Source organism: Miniopterus natalensis, chromosome 2, assembly GCF_054644295.1.
Source record: "Miniopterus natalensis isolate mMinNat1 chromosome 2, mMinNat1.hap1, whole genome shotgun sequence".
NCBI lineage: Eukaryota > Metazoa > Chordata > Mammalia > Chiroptera > Miniopteridae > Miniopterus > Miniopterus natalensis.
The window spans coordinates 73,667,897-73,688,314 of record NC_142082.1 but is presented as its reverse complement, the minus strand read 5'-3'; the positions used below and the strand labels follow the sequence as shown (position 1 = coordinate 73,688,314).

Sequence of the window (20,418 nt, the reverse complement as noted above, 5' to 3'; positions counted from 1 at the left end):
TTTCACATCTCACCTAAACCATTTGCTATAACAAACATGTACATTCTTCATTATTGAGAAGCACTTAAGTGGCACCTACATCGTACATTATACTACCAAATCTTATTGTTTGGCATATGGCCTAACATGTTAAGGGTCTGCAGTACGTAGAAGAAAAATGTTGAGGAAACAAGTAGTATGAATAAGTGAATTTCAGAGATGTAAAGGGTATTGAGTAGCTGTGAGTTGCATGCCTCGACACTGGGGCCTGTGAAAGTCATCACCTTTTTTCTCATCATTTCGCCTTTTGTATATTGTCTTCAGATTGAGAACAGCTGGCTACCATCCTCTCTGTGAGATTGTTTATTGTCACGTCTCTTCCTCTTTTAAAGGCTGCAAATAACTTAAGTTCTTTTCATCTTTCTTCAGAGGTTTTAGTTTCCATCCTGCTAATCATCTTTGAGTCTCTTCTGAATCCCTTCCAAGTTTTACTTTTCCTCAACCCTCCTTTTCAGTTTAGAAGTACAAAACGACACAGTGCTGAGAGTTTCTGACCACTTCTGAGTTTCGTGAGAGGAAGATTTCACACTTGAACATGTGCCAGAGTCCATTTCACATAACTTTAGATTATGTTTGCTTTCCAGAAGTGTAGTCTTATGGTACTGACTGGCTGTCAGATTTTTATCTCCTTATGACCTTGATCTTTTCCTCTTATGTTTATTTATAGCTTGTGTATTCATCATCTTTTATTTATGGAGTTTATTTTTCTTGGCTGAATAGGTTGCTTTGCACTGTCCTCATTGAAATTCATTGCCTTTTTTCTGATTACTTCACCACTTAATATCATTTCAATTCTTATCTTTCAATGTGGCCGACAAATGGGTTTCATATTGTCTGTGTTAAAAAAAAAAAAAAAAAAAAAGAAACAATGGCAGAACAAGATTTGTTTATGTTTCTTAAAATTGACTCTAATGAACAGGCTGGCTGAGTGGTAGGGATCTGTTTGTGTTTTCCTCCTTTTTATACTTCTGAAATCTACTCCCCTCACCACCAGAGTTTGGTGCCTGCATCTCTACACAATTATGCCAAGGAACAAAGAAAGCTTTGTCAGAGCATTTTATCTTGAACACTGCGGTCTAACTTAAATCTTAATCACTGCCTGTACATATCTCTCCCTGTTCATAACTTGGAGTGGCTCCCCATCTCCACTGAATTAAATATAAACTTTCTAGTCTTCCATTTAAGGCACATTTTGGCCTCAGCCTCCCTTTCTCATCTGATTGCCTGTAACTATGTTTTATACAAAATGAACCACTTGTCATTCCCTGGATCTCACTTTCTGAGGCCTTGGTTTGTCTGCATTGTTTGCTCTGCTTAGAACACTCAAAAGCTTTTCTTTCTGATTTCTGTCTATTAACACCATTTAAGACCAGTATCTTTTTTGTTTCTGTTTTTCTCCAGCTCGATTTAATCTTTTCTCCTACCCTCCAAGCTATATATTCTTTGGGGTAATTACTACATTTTGCCCTTTGTTAAAGCTGCCTGTGTGCTTTTCTTATCCTTCCTGGTAGACTACCTTTTTTGAGAACAGTCTCTTCCTCATCATGGTAACTTTGGATGGACCTGCTATGTATTTGCATAAGTAATTGCATAGATTTACCTTTTTTCTATAGGTACATACACACCAAATAAATGAATTAGACCAGTTTGAGGCACTGTATGATATATTTGATTTAAATTCTAGTGTAAAGCTCCTTACCTACTTGCAGACTGGTAGCAAAATTTAACTTTATTTTGTAGAAACTATCCAACTCTGGCCAATATTGAAAGGAAGAAGAAGTTAAAACTTGAAAAAGAAAAGAGAGGGGCAGTATTGACAACGACACAGTATGGGTAAGTTCCTTAAAATTGCTTGCATTCTCACTACTTATTTTAAACAAGTATACTTATAAATAAAAAAAGAGCATACACCAAACTCTTAAAATCTCTACACTCCCAATTCTAAAATCTTTGCTTTGTAACTCTTTTACTTAAAAAAATTTTAAATAATTAATGCTATATTTGTATGGCTTTCAAGGTGATTTATAATTATTAAGTCTTTTCTATCTTTGTCTCCCAGCTAAACAGCTCTCCTTCCCAAAGACAAGCCATTTTATCCTTCAGAGATATTCCATGTGTATGTAGCACATAGATAATCATCTCCCCCCCCCCCCTTTTTTGATGCTATTTTACACCTTGGTTTTTAGCCAAATAAAATACTTGTAGATTGTCCCATATTAATACATAACAGGTCTCCTCATTCTTTAAGGATGGAAGCTTAGGGATATCCCACAGGGCCTTTTTTTGGTAACTGTTGACAGTTAAATTCTGAACAATCTTTTACTAATAAAAAGTTGCCATTATTGCTCTATACATACATTTTACATGTGTGCAGGTATTTCTGAGGATGGATTTCTAGAATTGGATTTGCTGAGTCGAAAGATATGTGTGTATTTGTAATATTGATAACTGCCAAATATCTATCATAGAAGCTGTTCTAGTTTACTCTTCTACCAGCAATGTATGAGACACCCTCTTTTCACTATCACCTTCATAGATTTTTTTCAGATTTTTTCCATTTTATTTTTTAGAGAAATATATTTTTAATATAAGTAAAATATACAAATCTTACATGTAAACTTGATGAATTTATGCACACACATACACACATACAAGTATACACCTGCACACCTATGTAACTTCCATACAGATTAATAATACAATCATGTGCTGCCTAACTATGGGATATGTTCTGAGAAGTGTGTTAGGCAATTCTTTTGTTGTGCGAACATTATAGAGTGTATTTATGCAAAGTTGGATGTATAGTATTGCCTACTACATATTGCTGATAGGCTGTAATCCTGGACTGAATACTGTAGGCAATTGTTAACACAATGGTAAGTATTTTTTTTGTCTAAACATAGAAATAGTACAGAAAAATACACTATAACAGATAAAAAGTAGTACACCTGTATAGAGCACTTATTATGAATGGAGCTTGCTGGACTGGAAATTGCTCTGTTTGAGTCAGTGAGTGAGTCATGGGTGAAGGAAAACCTAGGACATTACTGTACAATAACTGTATACTTTATAAATTTATAGCATTTATAAAACAAAGTTTATAAAACAGCATGAGATTAAATAAAGCACAAGAGAAATTGATCAATCAACAGATGCAGTAAACATAATATGTATGAGGCTCTAACAAAACATAGTATACTGTTTTACAGCCAACTTTTTTTTTTTATAAGTAGAACGTATGTTCTAAAATAACAATAAAAAGTATAGTATAGTAAATATGTAGTATAGTAAAAAAAGCCAGTACCATTTTTTACAATCATCAAGTATTATGTACAGTATATAATTGTATGTGTATGTAATTCCATAAGACTGGCAACACAGTAATTTTGTTTATACCAGCATCACCACAAACGTGAGTGATGCACTGTGCTATGACGTTAGATGGCTCCAATGATAGGGATTTTTCAGCTCCATTATAACCTCGTGGGACCCTCGTCGTATATGGCGTCATTGACTGAAATGGTGTTACGCAGTGCATGACTATGTATAGAAAGTCTTCACCTCACAAAGTTCTCTTAGGCCCTCCCTAGTTCAGTGCCTCCTCACAAAGTTAATCTCTTACCTGATTTCTGTCATCATAGATTTATTTTACCTGTTCTTGGAACGTTATATAAGTAGAATCATACATTATGTATTCTTTGGTGTGTAATTTCAAAATTATTTTGTGAGATTCATTTATATTGCATGTAGCTATAAATCATTTATTCTTATAGCTATGTAAAACTCTATTATGAGAATATCTTCTCACTGTTGGACATTTGGGTTGTTTTCAGTTTGGGCTGTTATGAATAAAGCTGCTATGAACATTCTTTTACATGTTTTTTGTTGATGTAGTACTCATTTTATGTATACAAACACACACACATATATATACATATATATGCGCGTATATACATATACCGTGTGTGTGTGTGTGGGTACTGTACACACAGTACCCACACACACACACATATATGTATATGTATACTGGGTCATAAGGCATCCATGTGTATAGCTTTGATAGATACAGCCAAACAGTTTTCCAAAATGGTTGTACCAATTTACATTCCTACTGATGGCATCTAATTGCTCTGTATCCTGGTCAATGCTTGGTATTGTTAAACCTTTTCATGTATTACCATTTCCTCATGATTAATGATGTCCAACGCCTTCTGACATCATTAGTGCTTATTGGCCATTTTTATATTCTCTTGTGATACACTATTTCAAGTCTTTATCCATTTTTAATTGGATTACTTGTCTTGGTTTGTAGGGATTATTTACTTAGATACAATTCTTATTTGAGTAGAGTATATATATTGCAGATGTAGTCTCACAGTTTGTGTCTTGCCATTTTGCGCTCTTAATGGGTGTCTTTCAAAAAAAAAAAAAATCAGTCAGTTGTTCAGACATCTGGGGATAGCTGGGGTACAGTTAGACATATCTGCTGATCTTGACATGGCTCAGTCACAGATGGGTGTTGATTAGCTGATGGCTTATCTAGCCTGGCTGATGGCTGGGATGCCTAAATAGTTACCATTAGCTTTACTGTTTAATTCTTTAAAACATTTATAAAACAAATACTATTCTTACAAAAATCTCCCAGCAACTAGAATATGAAGGAACACTTTACAGCTTGTAAAGAGGCCAGTATAATCTTGATATCCAAACCTGATATAATAAAGGAAAATCACAAGCAAATATCTTTTGAGCAGAGGCACAAAAATCCTTTAAAACAGTTAGCAAATCAATCTGGCAATATGAAAAAAGGATATACATCATTGCCAAATGGGATTTATTCCAAGAGCAAGATTAGGTTTGGTGTTTGAAAATCAAATGTTATCACATTAACAGAATGAGGGAGTAAAGTGATAGGATTACCTTAATAAGAAACTTTTTAAATCTCCATTTGGGGCGGGGGGAAGAAACTCAAAAAACTAGGAATAAAAGATAATTTTCTGAGTCTAATAAAGGACATCTCCAAACAACCTACAGCCAAATCATAATAGTGAAATACTGATCATTTTCCCCCTGAGGTTGGGAACAAGACAAGGATAACCACTACTACCACTTATATTCAACATTATATTGGAGATCCTAGGCAGTGTAATTAATAAAGCAGGAAAAAAATAGAACATATAAAGTTTGAAAAGAAAGAAGTAAAACGGTCAATTTTTAGAGTTGACATGATTATATATGTAAAAACCCCAAACAAATCTACAATTAGAGTTAATAAGTGACTTTAGCAAGAGTGCCAAATACATGTAAGATCAATATTTTTGAAATCAGTTTAATTTCTGTATATTAGCAACAAAAATTAGAAAATGCATTTTTAGAAGATACTACTTACAATAGCATCAAAATATCATATATCTAGGACTACATCTAACAAGAGATTTGCTAAACCTCTATACTGAAAACTATAAAACATTGCTCAGAAACATTAAAGCACTAAATAAATGGGTGGATATATAATGTTCATGGACTGGAAGATGCAATATGTTTATATCAGTTCTCAAATTGGTCCTAATCAAAATCCTAGCAAGTTTTTTGTTTTGTTTTGTTTTTGCAGGGGTGTGGTAGAATGAATGGTGGAGGAGGGCAGTATTGCTAAACTTTAAAATTTATATGAAAATGCAAATGTTCTAAAGTAGCTAAGAAAGTTAGAGTGATGAAGATAGTGTAGTGTTGGCTAATACCACAATATCAGATCTACTGATAGACAATCACCTGACTATGACAAAGGTGCAATATGATACAATGGAAAAAGGGTAGTGGGTTTTTTTGGTTTGTTTTGTTTTTGTTAATCCTCACTTGAGGATTTTTTAGGGTAGAAGGGAGTGGTGAAGGGGGAGAGAGACGTCGATGTGAGAGAGACACATCAATTGGTTGCCTCCTGCACTCTCCCCACCCAGGGCAAACTAGTGTCCCTTCGTGCACTGGCTGATGCTCTAACCACTTAGCCACACTGGCCAGGGCAAGGATAGTGTGTTTTAACCTTTTCCTTTTAAACTTTTATGCCTGTGTATTTAAAAGTATATTTCTTTATTGAATATATAATTTGACCTTATTTTTTTATAGTCCAGGATGAAAATCTCTCTCTTTTAGCTAGGGTTTAGTTTATTTACATTTAATGTAATTACTAATATAGTTGGGTTTCAGCCTACCATTGTCCTATTTGTTTTTACATTTTTTCCAATTTTTTGTTTCCTTTCTTCTTTTGGATTAATTGAATAATTTTTAATATATTTTCCTCTCTATTCGCTTTTTAGTTATAATTATTCCTAATCTCTCCATTTCAAGTGCATCTACATTTTTACTTACATTAAGTGTTGATTAAATAAACTTTCCCTTTAAATGATTGTCAAACAGCGGTGTAATGCAAATACTAAATATACTACTTTTTCAATTAAGTCTTTTATTGATCTCATCAGTTAAGGGTTATCTTAACTCATTACTTATTAGTGATTACCTTAAAGATGATCATTCAAAAGCGAGCTGTGGTCAGGTGCAGGCAGCACCTCGGAGTGGATACAGGAAGGCATCTGTGAGTGGGAGCCTGAGGAAGTGGCCTCTCTTCATTATCCTCAGGGTGACGGTGGGCCAGAGGCAGCAACTCTGTTTGCTAGCTGTGATGACTTTGTTGAGGTATTAGCCCAACATTTCTGGATGGAAATTGGAAACTGATCCATGGTTCTCTGCAAAATTTGGAGCATATATATGATTTTTTGGATGAGACTCTGTAAAGATTATGGTGAGTCTAAAAGTATTAAGAACTTCTGTATTGCAGAGATATTAACTGAATATGTTGGTTTAGCAAATCATTTAGAGAATGTTATGATAATTACCATTTATTAAGGGCCCAGTGTGTTACCTTGTTCTAGATGCAAAGCACTTTATAGTAATTCTCTGTATGTCTCTATGATTCCCATTCTACAGATGAGGGAGTAAATGGACTCGGTGGTCTTAATACTGTCCAAGAGACATAACCAGAAAGTGGCAAAATTAGGATTTGAACCCAGATTTCTAATTTCTATACTCCTAACTGCAGCCTCCATTATTAATGGAGAAATGAATTTTGCCCGATAAATGACTAGGATAAATATATGTATCTTTGTGAAAACTCAGCCCCACCAAAGGATACCTTGTATTATAGTCTACTGGGAATGTAGATAGTAAACATTTTTTGTTGTTGTTAATCTTCACCCAAGGGTATTTTTCCCATTGATTTTTAGAGAGAGTGGGAGGGAGGGAGAAGGAGAGGTGGGGGGAGAGGGAGAGAGAAACATCTGTGTGAGAGAGAGACATCAATTGGTTACCTCCACGCACACCCCAAACAGGACTGAGCCTGCAACCCTTGACCAGGAATTGAACCCTCAACCCTTCAGTGCTCAGGCTGATGCTCTTTCCACTGAACCATACCAGCAAGGGCATAAACCTTTTTTAAAAATGGCCCTTTTTTGCCCGGGCCAGTGTGGATCAGTTGGTTGGGCGTCATCCCGTGCACGGAGAGGTCGCTGGTTTGATTCCCAGTCAGGGCACATTGATTCCCAGTCCCTGGAAGGGGTTGCCCAGGAGGCAGTGCTTTGCTCTCACATAGATATTTTTCTCTCCTTCCTTCCTCTCTAAAAAAGTCAATAAAGTATTTTTAAAAATAAATAAAATGGCCTTTTTTCTACATGTAGTTTATATTAGAATATGCTCACGTAAGTATTTGTTTTCCTTCTAAGAGGAGTAATTGTAGTGGTTGAGAGGGCACTTGGTTTGAGGTGCTGTGAAATTACGCTCAATCTATAACTCTATCCTCCTGTAAAGTAAATAGTGCCTGTCTAATCAATTTCAAAGAGTTGTTATGAAAATCAAACAAGGCAGTATGTTTGTAAATGCTTCAGACCTTGAAGGCTCCTTAGCAGTGAGTAGACAAAAGTTAACACACTTTATAAAGTCTAAGAAACACTTTTATGTACAATAGGAAGGAAACTGCTGGTTAAAATCACCTGCTGTTGATTGTAAAACATAGCCCAATTTCAGAGGAAATGTGCGTCTTGGAATGGATAAAATATGGTATATTGTGGCGTGTTATTCTTTTAAAGTTCTTCCATAGAGTTCTCTGTCTTTGGAAACCACTGAATTTATTTTATTCGGGTCTCTTTAATGAACTAAGCTACAAGTGATTGACAGCTAGATTTCTTTTGCATTCAGTAGACTTTTTTCAAATATTTTTTGAAAGGTCAGTGTCTTTTATATTAAGAATTGCATTTTTTTTTCATTACAGTAAGATGAAGGGAATGTCCAGACATTCACAGATGGCAAAGATCAGAAGTCCTGGCAGACATCACAAATGGAAAAATGACCGTGCTGGACAGAGAGCAGCCATTGGATTAGGCAATGGCTTGTGTGATTCGAAGCCCGAAGGTCCACCCGAGGCAAATGCAGACCCTCTGAGTGTTTTGGTAAATACTGATTCTGGTAAGTTAAACAGGAAAACTGTGTTTATAAGTATAGGCGGTGAAGCTGAAGTTGATTCTTCACAGCATTGTTTGTGGAGAGTTTAATAGCAAATATGTAAAAATGTAGAATGATGCTTTTGTTTTTATTTTTTAACAGGGATTCCTTGTCAAAAACCTTATTTCAGGACATCTTTTCTGAACCTTGGGGGTGGGCATATGAGGTAGGCAGGATATGGAAGATAATATATGTTGGATAATTTCCATAGTATGATGTAATCTTGGAACTGTTCTTAAGATTGTCCTGAGAGTATTGATGCTATAGATTCAAATTTGCTCAATTATATGATTCCCCCCCCCACCTATCAAGTAGTGGTCCTAATGGAAGCTAGTATTTATGCTACTGAGCATAAACATATCTCTTTGGGTAAATAATATTAATTCATTGTATCTGAGTAATACTCTTCTTTCTCAGGGCATAGAATATATTTATATGTTTATTGAATTCACTCTAGAACTTCTGGGGCAAGTTTACTCTTGCTTATAAGTTGAAGAATTAAAGAACCAAAATGCTGCTATCCTGTGCAGATCTCATTCAGCCTTGAGACTCCATTTTTTCTTCTGAAAAGTGAAAATGTATATGTAATATTTCCACCATCTTTCCTTCTAATAGTATGGGGAGGCTTTATCTAATTGCATGTGTATCCTCATTTGCAAAGGAGTAGTATTAGTGAGTGGATTGAGATTACATTGTAGGTTTGCTAGCGGGCTCTGTTCAGCCTGGAAGACAGTGGCTTCACATGACAAATTAATGAACTTATGGCCAGCAAGAATTGGGATATCTAATTCACTGACTGAACTAGGATGGAAAACAATCTTGGCATAAGAGAATGTTGGGCCAAAAATAAGATAACATTTCACATCAACTAACACTTATTGAATAAGGTATTTACTGTGCTCTAAATGCTTTGTATATGTTAACTTGTTTCCTTATAACAAACCTTTTACATACGTACTGTTGCTACTTCCATTTTAGAATTGAGGAACACAGGCTAAGTGATTTACCTTTGTCTTACTGCTAGTTAGCGGCAGAGCCAGAGTTTGAACTTAGGAGTCTGACTCCACTGGCGTACCATACTTCCTCTAAATGTGAAGTCTTATTTGTCTAAAAAAATTACAATTTTTATTATCAACAAGTTACTAATTTGAAAATTATGTAATTCTTCACTTGTTGCAGTTCTCTAAGTGAACATTTGAAGAACTCTGTAGCATTGAGTGGTCTTTGTTCTTTTTGTTTTGTTTTGTTAGCTTTGGTAGATGAGTAATTCTGTTTTCCCATTTTATAAAGAATTTTTTAAAATCTTCACCTGAGGATATGTTCATTGATTTTTAAAGAGAGCGGAAAAGGGAAAGAGTGCATGCCCACTGGGGGTAGAACCTGCAACCTAGGTATGTGCCCTGACTGGGAACCAAACCCTCAACCTTTTGGTGTACAGGACGACTCTCCAACCAGCTGAGCCACTGAGCAAGGGCTGCTTTCTCATATCAGTATGTGTTAATCTGGTGAAATACTAACAAAAAGATGATATATATTTTGCTTTTACTTAAACCTGTAGTTAAGTCTTTAAGAGACACATTAGATATGAGCAACACTAGTAAATACTTTGCTTCCTCATTTTGTGGGAAAAATTCCATGTAAATTCATGTTATCCTTTACCTCAGATTACTTCTGGATGTTTACATTTTCCAAATCAGTGTTTAGACCATTGGTTCTTCAACTTTTCTTTCCAGGTAGAGCTGCAGAAAACCACATGTACCATTTTTTTCACATGGCCTAAATGTTCTCCTGTAGATCAGTCTTATACTTGTTTGGAGGCAGCTTCCTTCACCTTGGGCCAGTCAAACCCAGTATGTGCTTATTCTTCAAGTTGCAGGTCTAAGGGCAGCATAGTGATACTGGAGCCCTGTTCGTGCTCTCACATGGCACTTAACACTTTTCAGCACTAAGCTCTCTTTCAAAATGGAGATCTTGCAGTTCTTACATTTTTTGCCCTTTTTTTTGGCTCAGAATCTTATCCAGACATCAGCATTCACATTTTAGATAAGACAACAGTTCTCAACCTTTACAAACCTCATATACTGAGCTCTCGTTTTTGTGATACTTGGTAGTTTGTTAACACTCACTGATTGCGCAGATGCTTTAAATGTGGGGTTGACATTGTTTCAAAGGGAAGCATGTCATTTGGAGTCTCCCCGTTTGTCAGTTTTGAGTATGGTCTGTTGTCAGTAGATTTTCTTTTAATCTTTTTGGTACCTAATTTTTTAGGACCACATTTAATTTGTTGCTGTTCTTTAAATATACATACAACATGTTTTATGGCTTTCCTGGCATGTGGTTTTTAATAAGTTTTAACTGAGCTAGAAAGAAAGGAGCTGGTCAGTGATGTATCCTTGAGCATCACTGACTTAAGCACCTCAGCATCCACAAAACAAAAAGGATCCAATTTTTCAGTCATTTGTTACAATATAGCTATTATCATAGAACACTAACTAGGACATCAGTCTAAGTATGCATTGGCATAAGCCAAATGGGCTTCTGTTGTTTAAAGGGTAGATGTTGCCCAAGTGGTATAGCTCAGCAGTTGCAGTTGAGTGGTCACCTGTGAACCAGGAGGTCACGGTTCAGTTCTGGTCAGGGCACATGACCAGGTTTCAGGCTTGATCCCCAGTAGGGGGTATGCAGGAGGCAGCCGATCGATGATTCTCATCATTGAAGGTGGAAGCTAAAGTAAGAAAATACGCAGGCCTAACACATCCGCTGTCACGAATGCCCATTTTAAATATCTATTTTTGAGAGTTGGAAACCATAAAGCAAAGTTCTCATTTTTTAAGGGTGATTTTTTTTCAATAGATAGCATTTTCTTTACGAGACTTAAATTGTAAATGTTCTTGAGCATGTAACTGTGTTTTGTTTCATAAGGGCAATAGGAAATGGTAGGAGGAGGAAGGGAGAGAGACAAGAAAAAAGTAAGTTGTAGAAAGAAGCCAGATGCGAAGCTTTTACAACTAGTGTTTAGAGTTGGGCAAGACATTCAGAAAGCAATTTTTAAAAATATTTATTTTAAGAGGGATTTACTGAGGTCCTACTTTTTGCTTGCCTAGCACTATAATTCAGAGAAGTCTCTCCCTGACTTCAAGAAACTCATAGTCTAGTGATAAATTTTGGATTATTGTATTATATTTTTGGTTAGTTGGAATACGATATGTATATACTAGAGGTGAGATTTACCATAAGAAAAATATCACTGGTGTTTTAACTTTAAGATAAATTATTTGAGCTGGTATTTCATAATCATTTTAAAGTTTGATTTTATCATCTTTATTGCTACTGTTTTTATACCGATGTTTTTAGTTTAGAGAAATGTTTTGACTGTTTTTATTAAAAAGTGAGTGAAGTTTGTTGAGTATTATTCTGTCGGCTAGTACAGTGCCTTCGGCATAGTCTTTCCAGGATAGCTGCTAAAAATGCCCATGTTAGAGCTGCTAGGTGGATCTAGGGGATTTTGGGAACAGCTTTCTCTTTTGAGATGAAAAGTCACTGTGGAGGATGTTTTGATCAAGTCAAAAGGACAGTGCCCTTTTTCAAAGTGTACTATGTGTGGTGGATCTCTGAAATACAGTTGAGGGGGAATAAAGTAGGGAAGGAGTTGTTCATTTGTGTGAACTCCTAATTCTTAACCTTTGGGAAGGCAGTCAAGTATAGTGAGCTTTGTGACACTCTTACTAATGAGTACACCAATCACCCAGATTGTGGTTTTACCATTCTCCAATTAAAGAGATTGGACTAGAGCCTTTTGGAGAAATGATTGAAGTTTGGGACAGGGAAAATATAAGGTGAGCCTAGAGCATTTAATACAGTACCAGACAGTAAGAAAGTGCTAAAAAAACATTAGGATGTGGGCATATCACAAGGATATAGGGACCAACTGGAAGTCTCCCAATGGCTAAAGCTGGAACAGTTTTGAGCCACAAAATAAATAATAATAGATTATAACCCAAAGAATAAAGTAAATGTCCATGAGTCCATAGTAGTATAAATAAATATGGGAGAGGACGGACAAATCTTTTTTATACAAGAATTTCAAATAATAATTGCAGAAGGGTTAGGGAAAAATAGAAAGTCACCATTAGAACACAGTAATAATTGTTTCAGGCAAGAGCCACTGATGAATGGTAAAATTGGTGGCAGCACTTCAAGGTAAAATAGGGTATTTATATAGCATTAAAATGTCTCCCCCAAATATTAGGTAGTGGTGTTGAATACGCAGTTAGATTATTCTGGAATTTAGGGGAGAATTGAAGGCTGGAGCTATAAATTTATTATTCACCAGCATCTAGATAGTATTTTAAGATTTGGGATGAAATGAAATCATAAGAGGAGGAGGCATAAAGAGAAAAACTTGCTGAAGATTGGAACCAGGGGCGCTTGAAAATTTTGAAAGTTGGTGAATGAGAATTCAGTAGGGAGACTGGGAAAGGAGAGCCAAGTGATGGGAGTCTGGAAGCCAAATGAAGAAAATGTTTTTTAAAAAAAAGTAAAACATGATTACTATCAAATGTTGTCACTAAGTTAAGTAAGATGAGAACCAAGAAATGACTTCTAGGTTTGGCAACACAGAGGAAGCAGGTCAACTTCTCAGGGAAAGCTTCACTGGTGTGCTGGGCCTGAAAGACAAATTGTACTAGATTCTGAAGTGAGTCAGACAGCTGTAGGAAATATCAGGCCCAAATGATTGAGACATTTTGTTAGGATGTCTTCATTTTATTAAGAGGACTTTATATCTGTAGGAGATATTCTAGCCCACTAGTTAAGAATTGGGATTTGGAGTCACATGGCCAGGACTTAAATTTGACCCAACTGTTGTATAATTTTGTTACCTAGAGGGAGAGCTACTCAGATTCCCTGAATTTGGTTTCATCACCTGTAATTAATACTGAAAGTGATACTCCATAAGGATGAAATGTGCTCATGCTCTTAAAGAACATGGATTGTACTTTTTGATGCCTCTTTTTGGATCTTAGAAGGAAATAATACAGTTTGGCCTATTATCATTCAAACAATGGGATGAACAGTCTCCTTATTAATATTGTAGATTTTAAAAAATCCACTAATAATGTATTTCTATACTAATTCTATCTATCTATCTAATCTATCTATCTATCTATCATCTATCTATCTATATCTATCTATCATCATCTATCTATCTATCATCATCTACCTAGATAAATACAGTACATAGTTTCCTTTCCCTTTATTAGCCCAGGAGAAAAGGTGGTTAGTTAGCTTAAAATTGACAAGAAGCAGGTTTTGGAGGATGTGGTGCTGGATATCGTGGATGGGTGGAAGAGAGAGGATTCAATTTGAACCACTAGAAGGTGGTAGTTCCACATTCACAGAAAGTACTCCCATTTCCTATTGGCATGTTTTGCTTTCCCCTAGACTGATTTAGTGAACATTAAGTGCTGTCTTGAAACATTTCATAGTGGTTGGGGTTGAGTTAGTTCATTACATAGACAAGTTACTTATTGTCTTCATTCTTCGGTCGGGCTTTATTTTTATTGGTTGTTTTGAATAGATTTAATATATTTTTAGAGCTGCCAAAAACAAATGTAATAGGTGGTGTCCTGGGGCTACAGCTAGGCTTGTTGGGCTCTGATCAAACAATTTACCTTTGGCAGGCTCTTGAGTACTTGCTCAGTTCTCATGCTTGGCTTGTTTACTTAAGTTCTTAGAAGTTCCAAATAATAAAAACTTTGGGCAGATTAATTTCAGCAAACTCTTTGATTAAGCCTTTATCTATAGAATGACATAAATATTATTTCTGTCCTTAAAACCAGTCTTAAAAACAACACAGGTGGATATTTTTATATTTTATTCCTAAATCTAATTTTCAGAGTCAGTGATCCTAATCAAGTGAAGTTAAATTTCTGGTCTTTCTACTATCTTAATAATATTAATAGCATAAATAAAGTAAATAAAATAAATTAATAGCAAAGACTGTATAATTAAATTAATTTAAAGAAGGCCCAAATTCCATAACCTGTGAAGTATGGTAAGTAACAGCGCTGTGTATAGCTTCCATTTGCCCCTGTGTCTTCTCTTTGGGGCAAATTGTTTCTCTGAACATGAAGATTTAAACCAAGGGGAAACTTTTCAGGCCTCCTGGGTTTTGTTCTTTGGGAAGATTTGGGAAATGATCAGAAATTACTTTCTTTTTACTAACACATGAGGAAGTGGGGAGCTGTCAGCTTTCTTTTTATGGTGGTAGATGTTTTTGGTATACTGTTTTACTCTTAGTGCTTTTCCTTTCTGTTTCAGAGTCTGATAAAGAGGAGAAACCACAAAGTACTGTCATACCCAAGGAAGTAACACCAGCCCTGTGCTCACTGATGAACAGCTATGGTAGTCTCTCCGGGTCAGATAGTGAGCCAGAAGGTAAATCATGGCCTCAGTTGTTGCAATTGGGTTTGTTTTGTTTTGTTGCTTTTGCCTTTGATATATACTATGCATCAGTAGCGTCCATTCATGTGTATATATCCCAGGAAAGGTGTGTCATGCACGTTCTTTATTTGATATTGAAATTCCTGTTTCATTTGATTCAGAAGTAAAGTTAACATGGGATTGAAGGAAAGAAATGGGGAAATGTATTGCTGTATAGAAGAGAGAATATCGACTACTTGAAGAAAATCCTAAAAGATATAGCAAAGAAAGTTAATTTTTTGGCTCTACTCTCCATGTTTAGCACCTTTGGTAGGTGAATAGAGGTCCTTTATGACAGAGATGATGGTAGACTTTCTTAAATGTATATAGGGTATTGCTCTTCAAAGAGCAGGTTTACATAAATTATCTCATTTGGGGGACACAGCAACCCTGTACTTGTGGTTGCATTAGTTTTAAAGGTTGGAAGAAATGAATCTTTTCAAGAGTCTTTCTGAGAAGTTAGCAATATTCAGAAGACATTTCTTACCCTTAAAGATGATGATGAGCCAGCTTAATCTCTAGCATCTCTTTTAGGTCCACTTAAAAGAGCTGTGAGTTGCCCTAGCCAGTGTGGTTCAGTTGGTTGAGGGTCACCCTGTGCCCTAAGAGGTCACCGCTTCAATTCCCAGTCAGGGCACATTCCAGGGTCATGGGCTCGATCCCCAGTGGGAGGCATGCAGGATTCAGCTGATCATTGTTTCTCTCATCGATGTTTGTTTCTCTCTCTCCCCTTCTCCCTTTCCCTCTTTTTCTAGAATCAATAAAAACATTTTTTTAAAAAGAATTGTGAGTAGGCCATTGATCTGTTGCAGTATTGTCTGTAATTCTTAACCCAGTGTTCATACCAGTGATTCAGCATATGCTTAGTGAAAAGTCTGTGTCCTGCTCTTGTGGAAATCTGACTCTGCATGGTAATTTTATTTAGGCTTTACCAACCATGAGAGAATCCACGTGTATATATCTCAGGACAAGATGAGTAATCGCAATAGGAACTGTACTGAAGATCAGAATATAGAGTCTAACAGTGAATATGTAGAATGAAGGGAAGATTTGAATGTAATTGATGAGGGAGGATGGCAGCACTTTAATGTTGACTAGGTTAGAGATAATCAATGTTTGTGTAGTTGGAAGATATTAAAGAAGAAAGAGTTGGGTTTTAATATGAAAGATAATGTTTAGATCTTTCTGTAACATAGGAATTTTCTTTCTTTTTGAAATGGGCTCTGACTTACTATGGTAGCTGGTTAAAAGCTACTTCAAATTTGAAATATAAACTACTTTGACTTTATTGGATGACCGCCTCTTGTTTTTTTAAAAGCAGTATTTATTTCTTTACTCTTGTTTCCAATACACTGATATGAAGATGGAGTTATTCTTTAAACACATATTACATTTCCTGCTTATCAGTTGTATTTATGACAGGTGATAGCAAAGAAAGCTATTACCAGATTACTGAATCCAGTAAATATAAGCTGTGTGAATGCTTTCTTCTCTTTCAAGATAAAACATTTAATACTTTTATACTCATGTCTTTATTTTGAGGCTGCTACCTTTTTTTTTAATTAGAGGGAAGAAAAGAAACTGGAAGGGATCTTTGAGGTCCCACCCCTTCATTTGATAGAACCTTAAGCTTAGAGAGGATAAGTTTCCAAAGCTAGTATGGGGCTGAGCTGTTATAAAGCCTAGGTTTAGGGACTTAAAAGTAAAGAAGCCAGCTATATTGCCTTCCATTATAATCTTCCTCTGTGTGGTATTTGTTGTCTTCCAGCACAGTAATGCATAACCTTTTCTTTTCTTTTTTTAGCCTGCTTTTCAAAAATTAAGTTTATTGGGATGACATTGGTTAATATGATCATATGGGTTTCAAGGGTACATTTCTGTGATACATGATCTGTATATTGCATTGTGTGCCCACCCCCCGAAGTCAAATAATCTTTTCTTACCATATAGTTGACCCCCTTTACCCTTTACTACTCCCACCCCCTTCCCTCTGATAACCACCATACTGTTGTCTGTGTCTATGAGTTTCAGTTTTATATCCCACATACGAGTAAAATCATATGGTTCTTAGCTTTTTGCCTGACTTATTTCACTTAGGATAACATTCTCAAGGTCCATCCATGTTGTGGCAAATGGCAGTATTTCATCCTTTCTTATGGCTGAGTAGGATTCCATAGTATATACGTACCACAGCTTCTTTATCCAGTCCTCTATCGCAGGACACTTTAGTTATTTCCATGTCTTGGCCACCGTGAATAAAGCTGCAATGAACATAGTGGTGCATATATCTTTGTGAATAAACGTTTTCGAGTTTTTGGGGTAGATACCTAGAAGAGGGATTGCTGGGTCATATGGTGAGTCTCTTTGTAATTTTTTGAGGAACAGCCATACTGTTTTCCATAGTGGCTCTACCAGTTTACATTCCCACCAGCAGTGAATCAGGGCTCCTTTTTCTCCACAGCCTCTCCAACACTTGTTATTACCTGTCTTGTTGATATAGCCATCTAACAGGTGTGAGGTGGTATCTGAGTGTAGTTTTGATTTGCATTTTCCTAATAGCTAGTGAAGTTGAACATCTTTTTATATATCTGTTGACATTTGTATGTCTTCTTGGGAGAAGTGTCTGTTCAGGTCTTCTGCCCATTTTTTAATTGTATTGTTTGTTTAGTGTTGAGCTGTTTGAGTTCTTTATATATTTTGGATATTAATCCCTTGTCGGAGCTGTTGCTTGCAAATACAGTAAACCCTCGATTTTTTGGACTTCAGTTTAACTGATAAAATATCTAGTCTGTATGTGATATGTGAAAATTAATACCCTGTCAATTTTAAAATGTTTTTAACCAAGATTTCTTTATAATTAAGTTAACATGTTATTTTTTTGTTATCAATTCACTGTTATTTTTAACAAATTTCAGCAAACAGGCCATATGTTGGGGAAAAACATAGTAATTTCACCAACATAAATAAATATTACATATCTACAACTATAATCTACATATTTAAGTCCAAGAGTCACTACTCGAAAACAGTGCTTGGTGAATGATTAGTGCGTGACCACACGGCAGTTGGTTCTGTTGTCTCGTGGCATGACTTTCTGTAGAGTTTTATCTGCCAATGTTCCGTGTGCTAAGCCATGCCCCAGCCATCTGCATTTGTTTACTCACAGTGACTGGTGAGTGCACACGTTTACTAGACCTATTCAGTATAAATTTAAAATTACTGTAATACATATAGAAAACTTTTCTGTGAAATTCAGCTTTTTCATACATACTTAATTTATAACAGACTTTAGTTTTAACGGACACCCCTATGCCCGAATTAGTCCATTATATCAAGGTTTTACTGTATCATCTTCCATTCGATTGGTTGGTTGCCCTTTTGTTTTGCTGTGCAGAAACTTTTTAGCTTCTTATAGTCCCATCCATTCATTTATTTTTGCAGCTACTTCCCTTGCCTTTGGGGTCAAATTCATAAAATGTTCTCTCCCACCAAGGTCCATAAATTTAGCACCTATATTTTCTTCTATGTAATTTATTGATTGAGATCTTATATTTAGGTCATTGATCTATTTTGAATTAATTATTGTACATGGGTACAGACTGTAATCTAATTGCATGTGGCTTTCCAGCACCATTTATTGAAGAGACTTTCTTTTCTCCATTGTTTGCTTTGGTTCCTTTGTCAAAAATTATTTGCCCATATACATGTGGTTTTATTTCTGGGCTCTCAATTTTGTTCCATTGGTCTGTGTGTCTGTTTTTCTGCCAATACCATGCTGTTTTGATTATTGTAGGTCTGTAGTATAATTTGAAGTCAGGTGGTGTGATACCTCCTGCTTTGTTCTGTTTTTCTCAGGATTGTATTGGTTTTTCTGGATCTCTTGTGGTTTCATACAAATCTAATGATTTTTTTGGTTCGATTTCTCTAAAAAAATGACACTGGGATTTTGATGGGGATTACATTAAATCCCCATTGCTATATGAAATATGGCCATTTTAACTATGTTGATTCTTCCAACCCATGAACACAGAGTATCTTTCCATTTCATTGTGTCCTTTTCAATCTCTTTTAATAATGCTTTGTAGTTTTCAGTATCTAGGTCCTTCACATCCTTTTGTTAAGTTTATTCCTAGGTATTTTATTCTTTTTGTTGCAATTCCTTTAAAAGGAATTGTTTGGTTTTGTTGTTGTTTTTTTCTCTCTCTCTTGTATTATTATTATTATTTATCTTTATTGTTGAAAGTATTACAGATATCCCCTTCCCTTCCCCACTCCCCGCATTGAGCCCCCCCAGCCCCAGGCTTTCATCACACTATTGTCTGTGTCCCTGGGTTAGGTATGCATATCTGCATATAAATTCCCAGGTTAATCTCTCCCTACCCTGCCTTCCCTCTGAGATTTGTCAGTCTGTTCCATGCTAATATGTCTCTGGATCTGTTTTGTTCACCCATTTATTTTGTTCATTAGATTCCACATATGAGTGAGATCATGTGGTACTTGTCTTTCTCTGACTGACTTATTTTGCTTAGCATAAATAATACCCTCTAGGTTCCACCATGCTGTCTTAAAGGGTAAGAGATTATTCTTTTTACAGCTGCGTAGCATTCCATGGTATAAACATACCACAGCTTTTTTATCCACTCATCTACTGATGGGCACTTGGGCTGCTTCCAGATCTTAGCTATTGTAAATTGCACTGCTATGAACAGAGGGGTGCAAATATTCTTTCTGATTGGTGTTTTGGATTTCTTAGGATATATTCCTAGATATGGGATCGCTGGCTTAAATGACAGTTTAATATTTAATTTTTTCAGGAAACTCCATACTGTTTTCTATAGCGGCTGCACCAGTCTGCATTCCCACCAGCAGTGCACTAGGGTTCCCCTTTCTCCACATCCTCATCAGCACTTGTCATTTGTTGTTGTACTGATGGTAGCCATTCTGACCTCTCTGATGATTAGTGACTTTTTCATATGTTTCCTGGCCAACTGCATATGTCCACTTTGGAGAAGTGTTTATTTACGTCCTTTGCCCATTTTTTAATTGAATTGTCTTCCTTTTGTTAAGTTGTATGAGTTCCTTATATATTTTGGAAATTAACCCCTTATCGATTGTATCATTGGCAAATATGTTCTCCCGTACAGTGGGCCCCCTTTTCATTTTGTTGATGGTTTCTTTTGCTGTGCAGAAGCTTTTTATTTTGATGCAGTCCCATTTGTTTATTTTCTCCTTTGTTTCCCTTGCCCTAGGAGATGTATCAGCAAACATGCTACTACGGGAGATGCTTGAGATTTTTCTGCCTATGGTTTCTTCTAGGATTTTTATGGTTTCACGACTTACATTTAAGTCTTT

The 20,418-nt window shown here is 36.0% G+C and overlaps 1 protein-coding gene across 1 annotated transcript in view; it reads left to right on the top strand.

The window, feature by feature from the left end:
* Window positions 1-20,418, top strand: part of NUFIP1 (nuclear FMR1 interacting protein 1) — a 43,071-nt gene that overhangs the window by 9,415 nt on the left and 13,238 nt on the right. Inside the window, exons 6-8 of the mRNA XM_016205433.2 lie at window positions 1,780-1,872; window positions 8,354-8,547; window positions 14,905-15,021. Of these exons, the coding sequence (XP_016060919.2) occupies window positions 1,780-1,872; window positions 8,354-8,547; window positions 14,905-15,021 (404 nt within the window). The remainder of the gene's footprint in view (window positions 1-1,779; window positions 1,873-8,353; window positions 8,548-14,904; window positions 15,022-20,418) is intronic.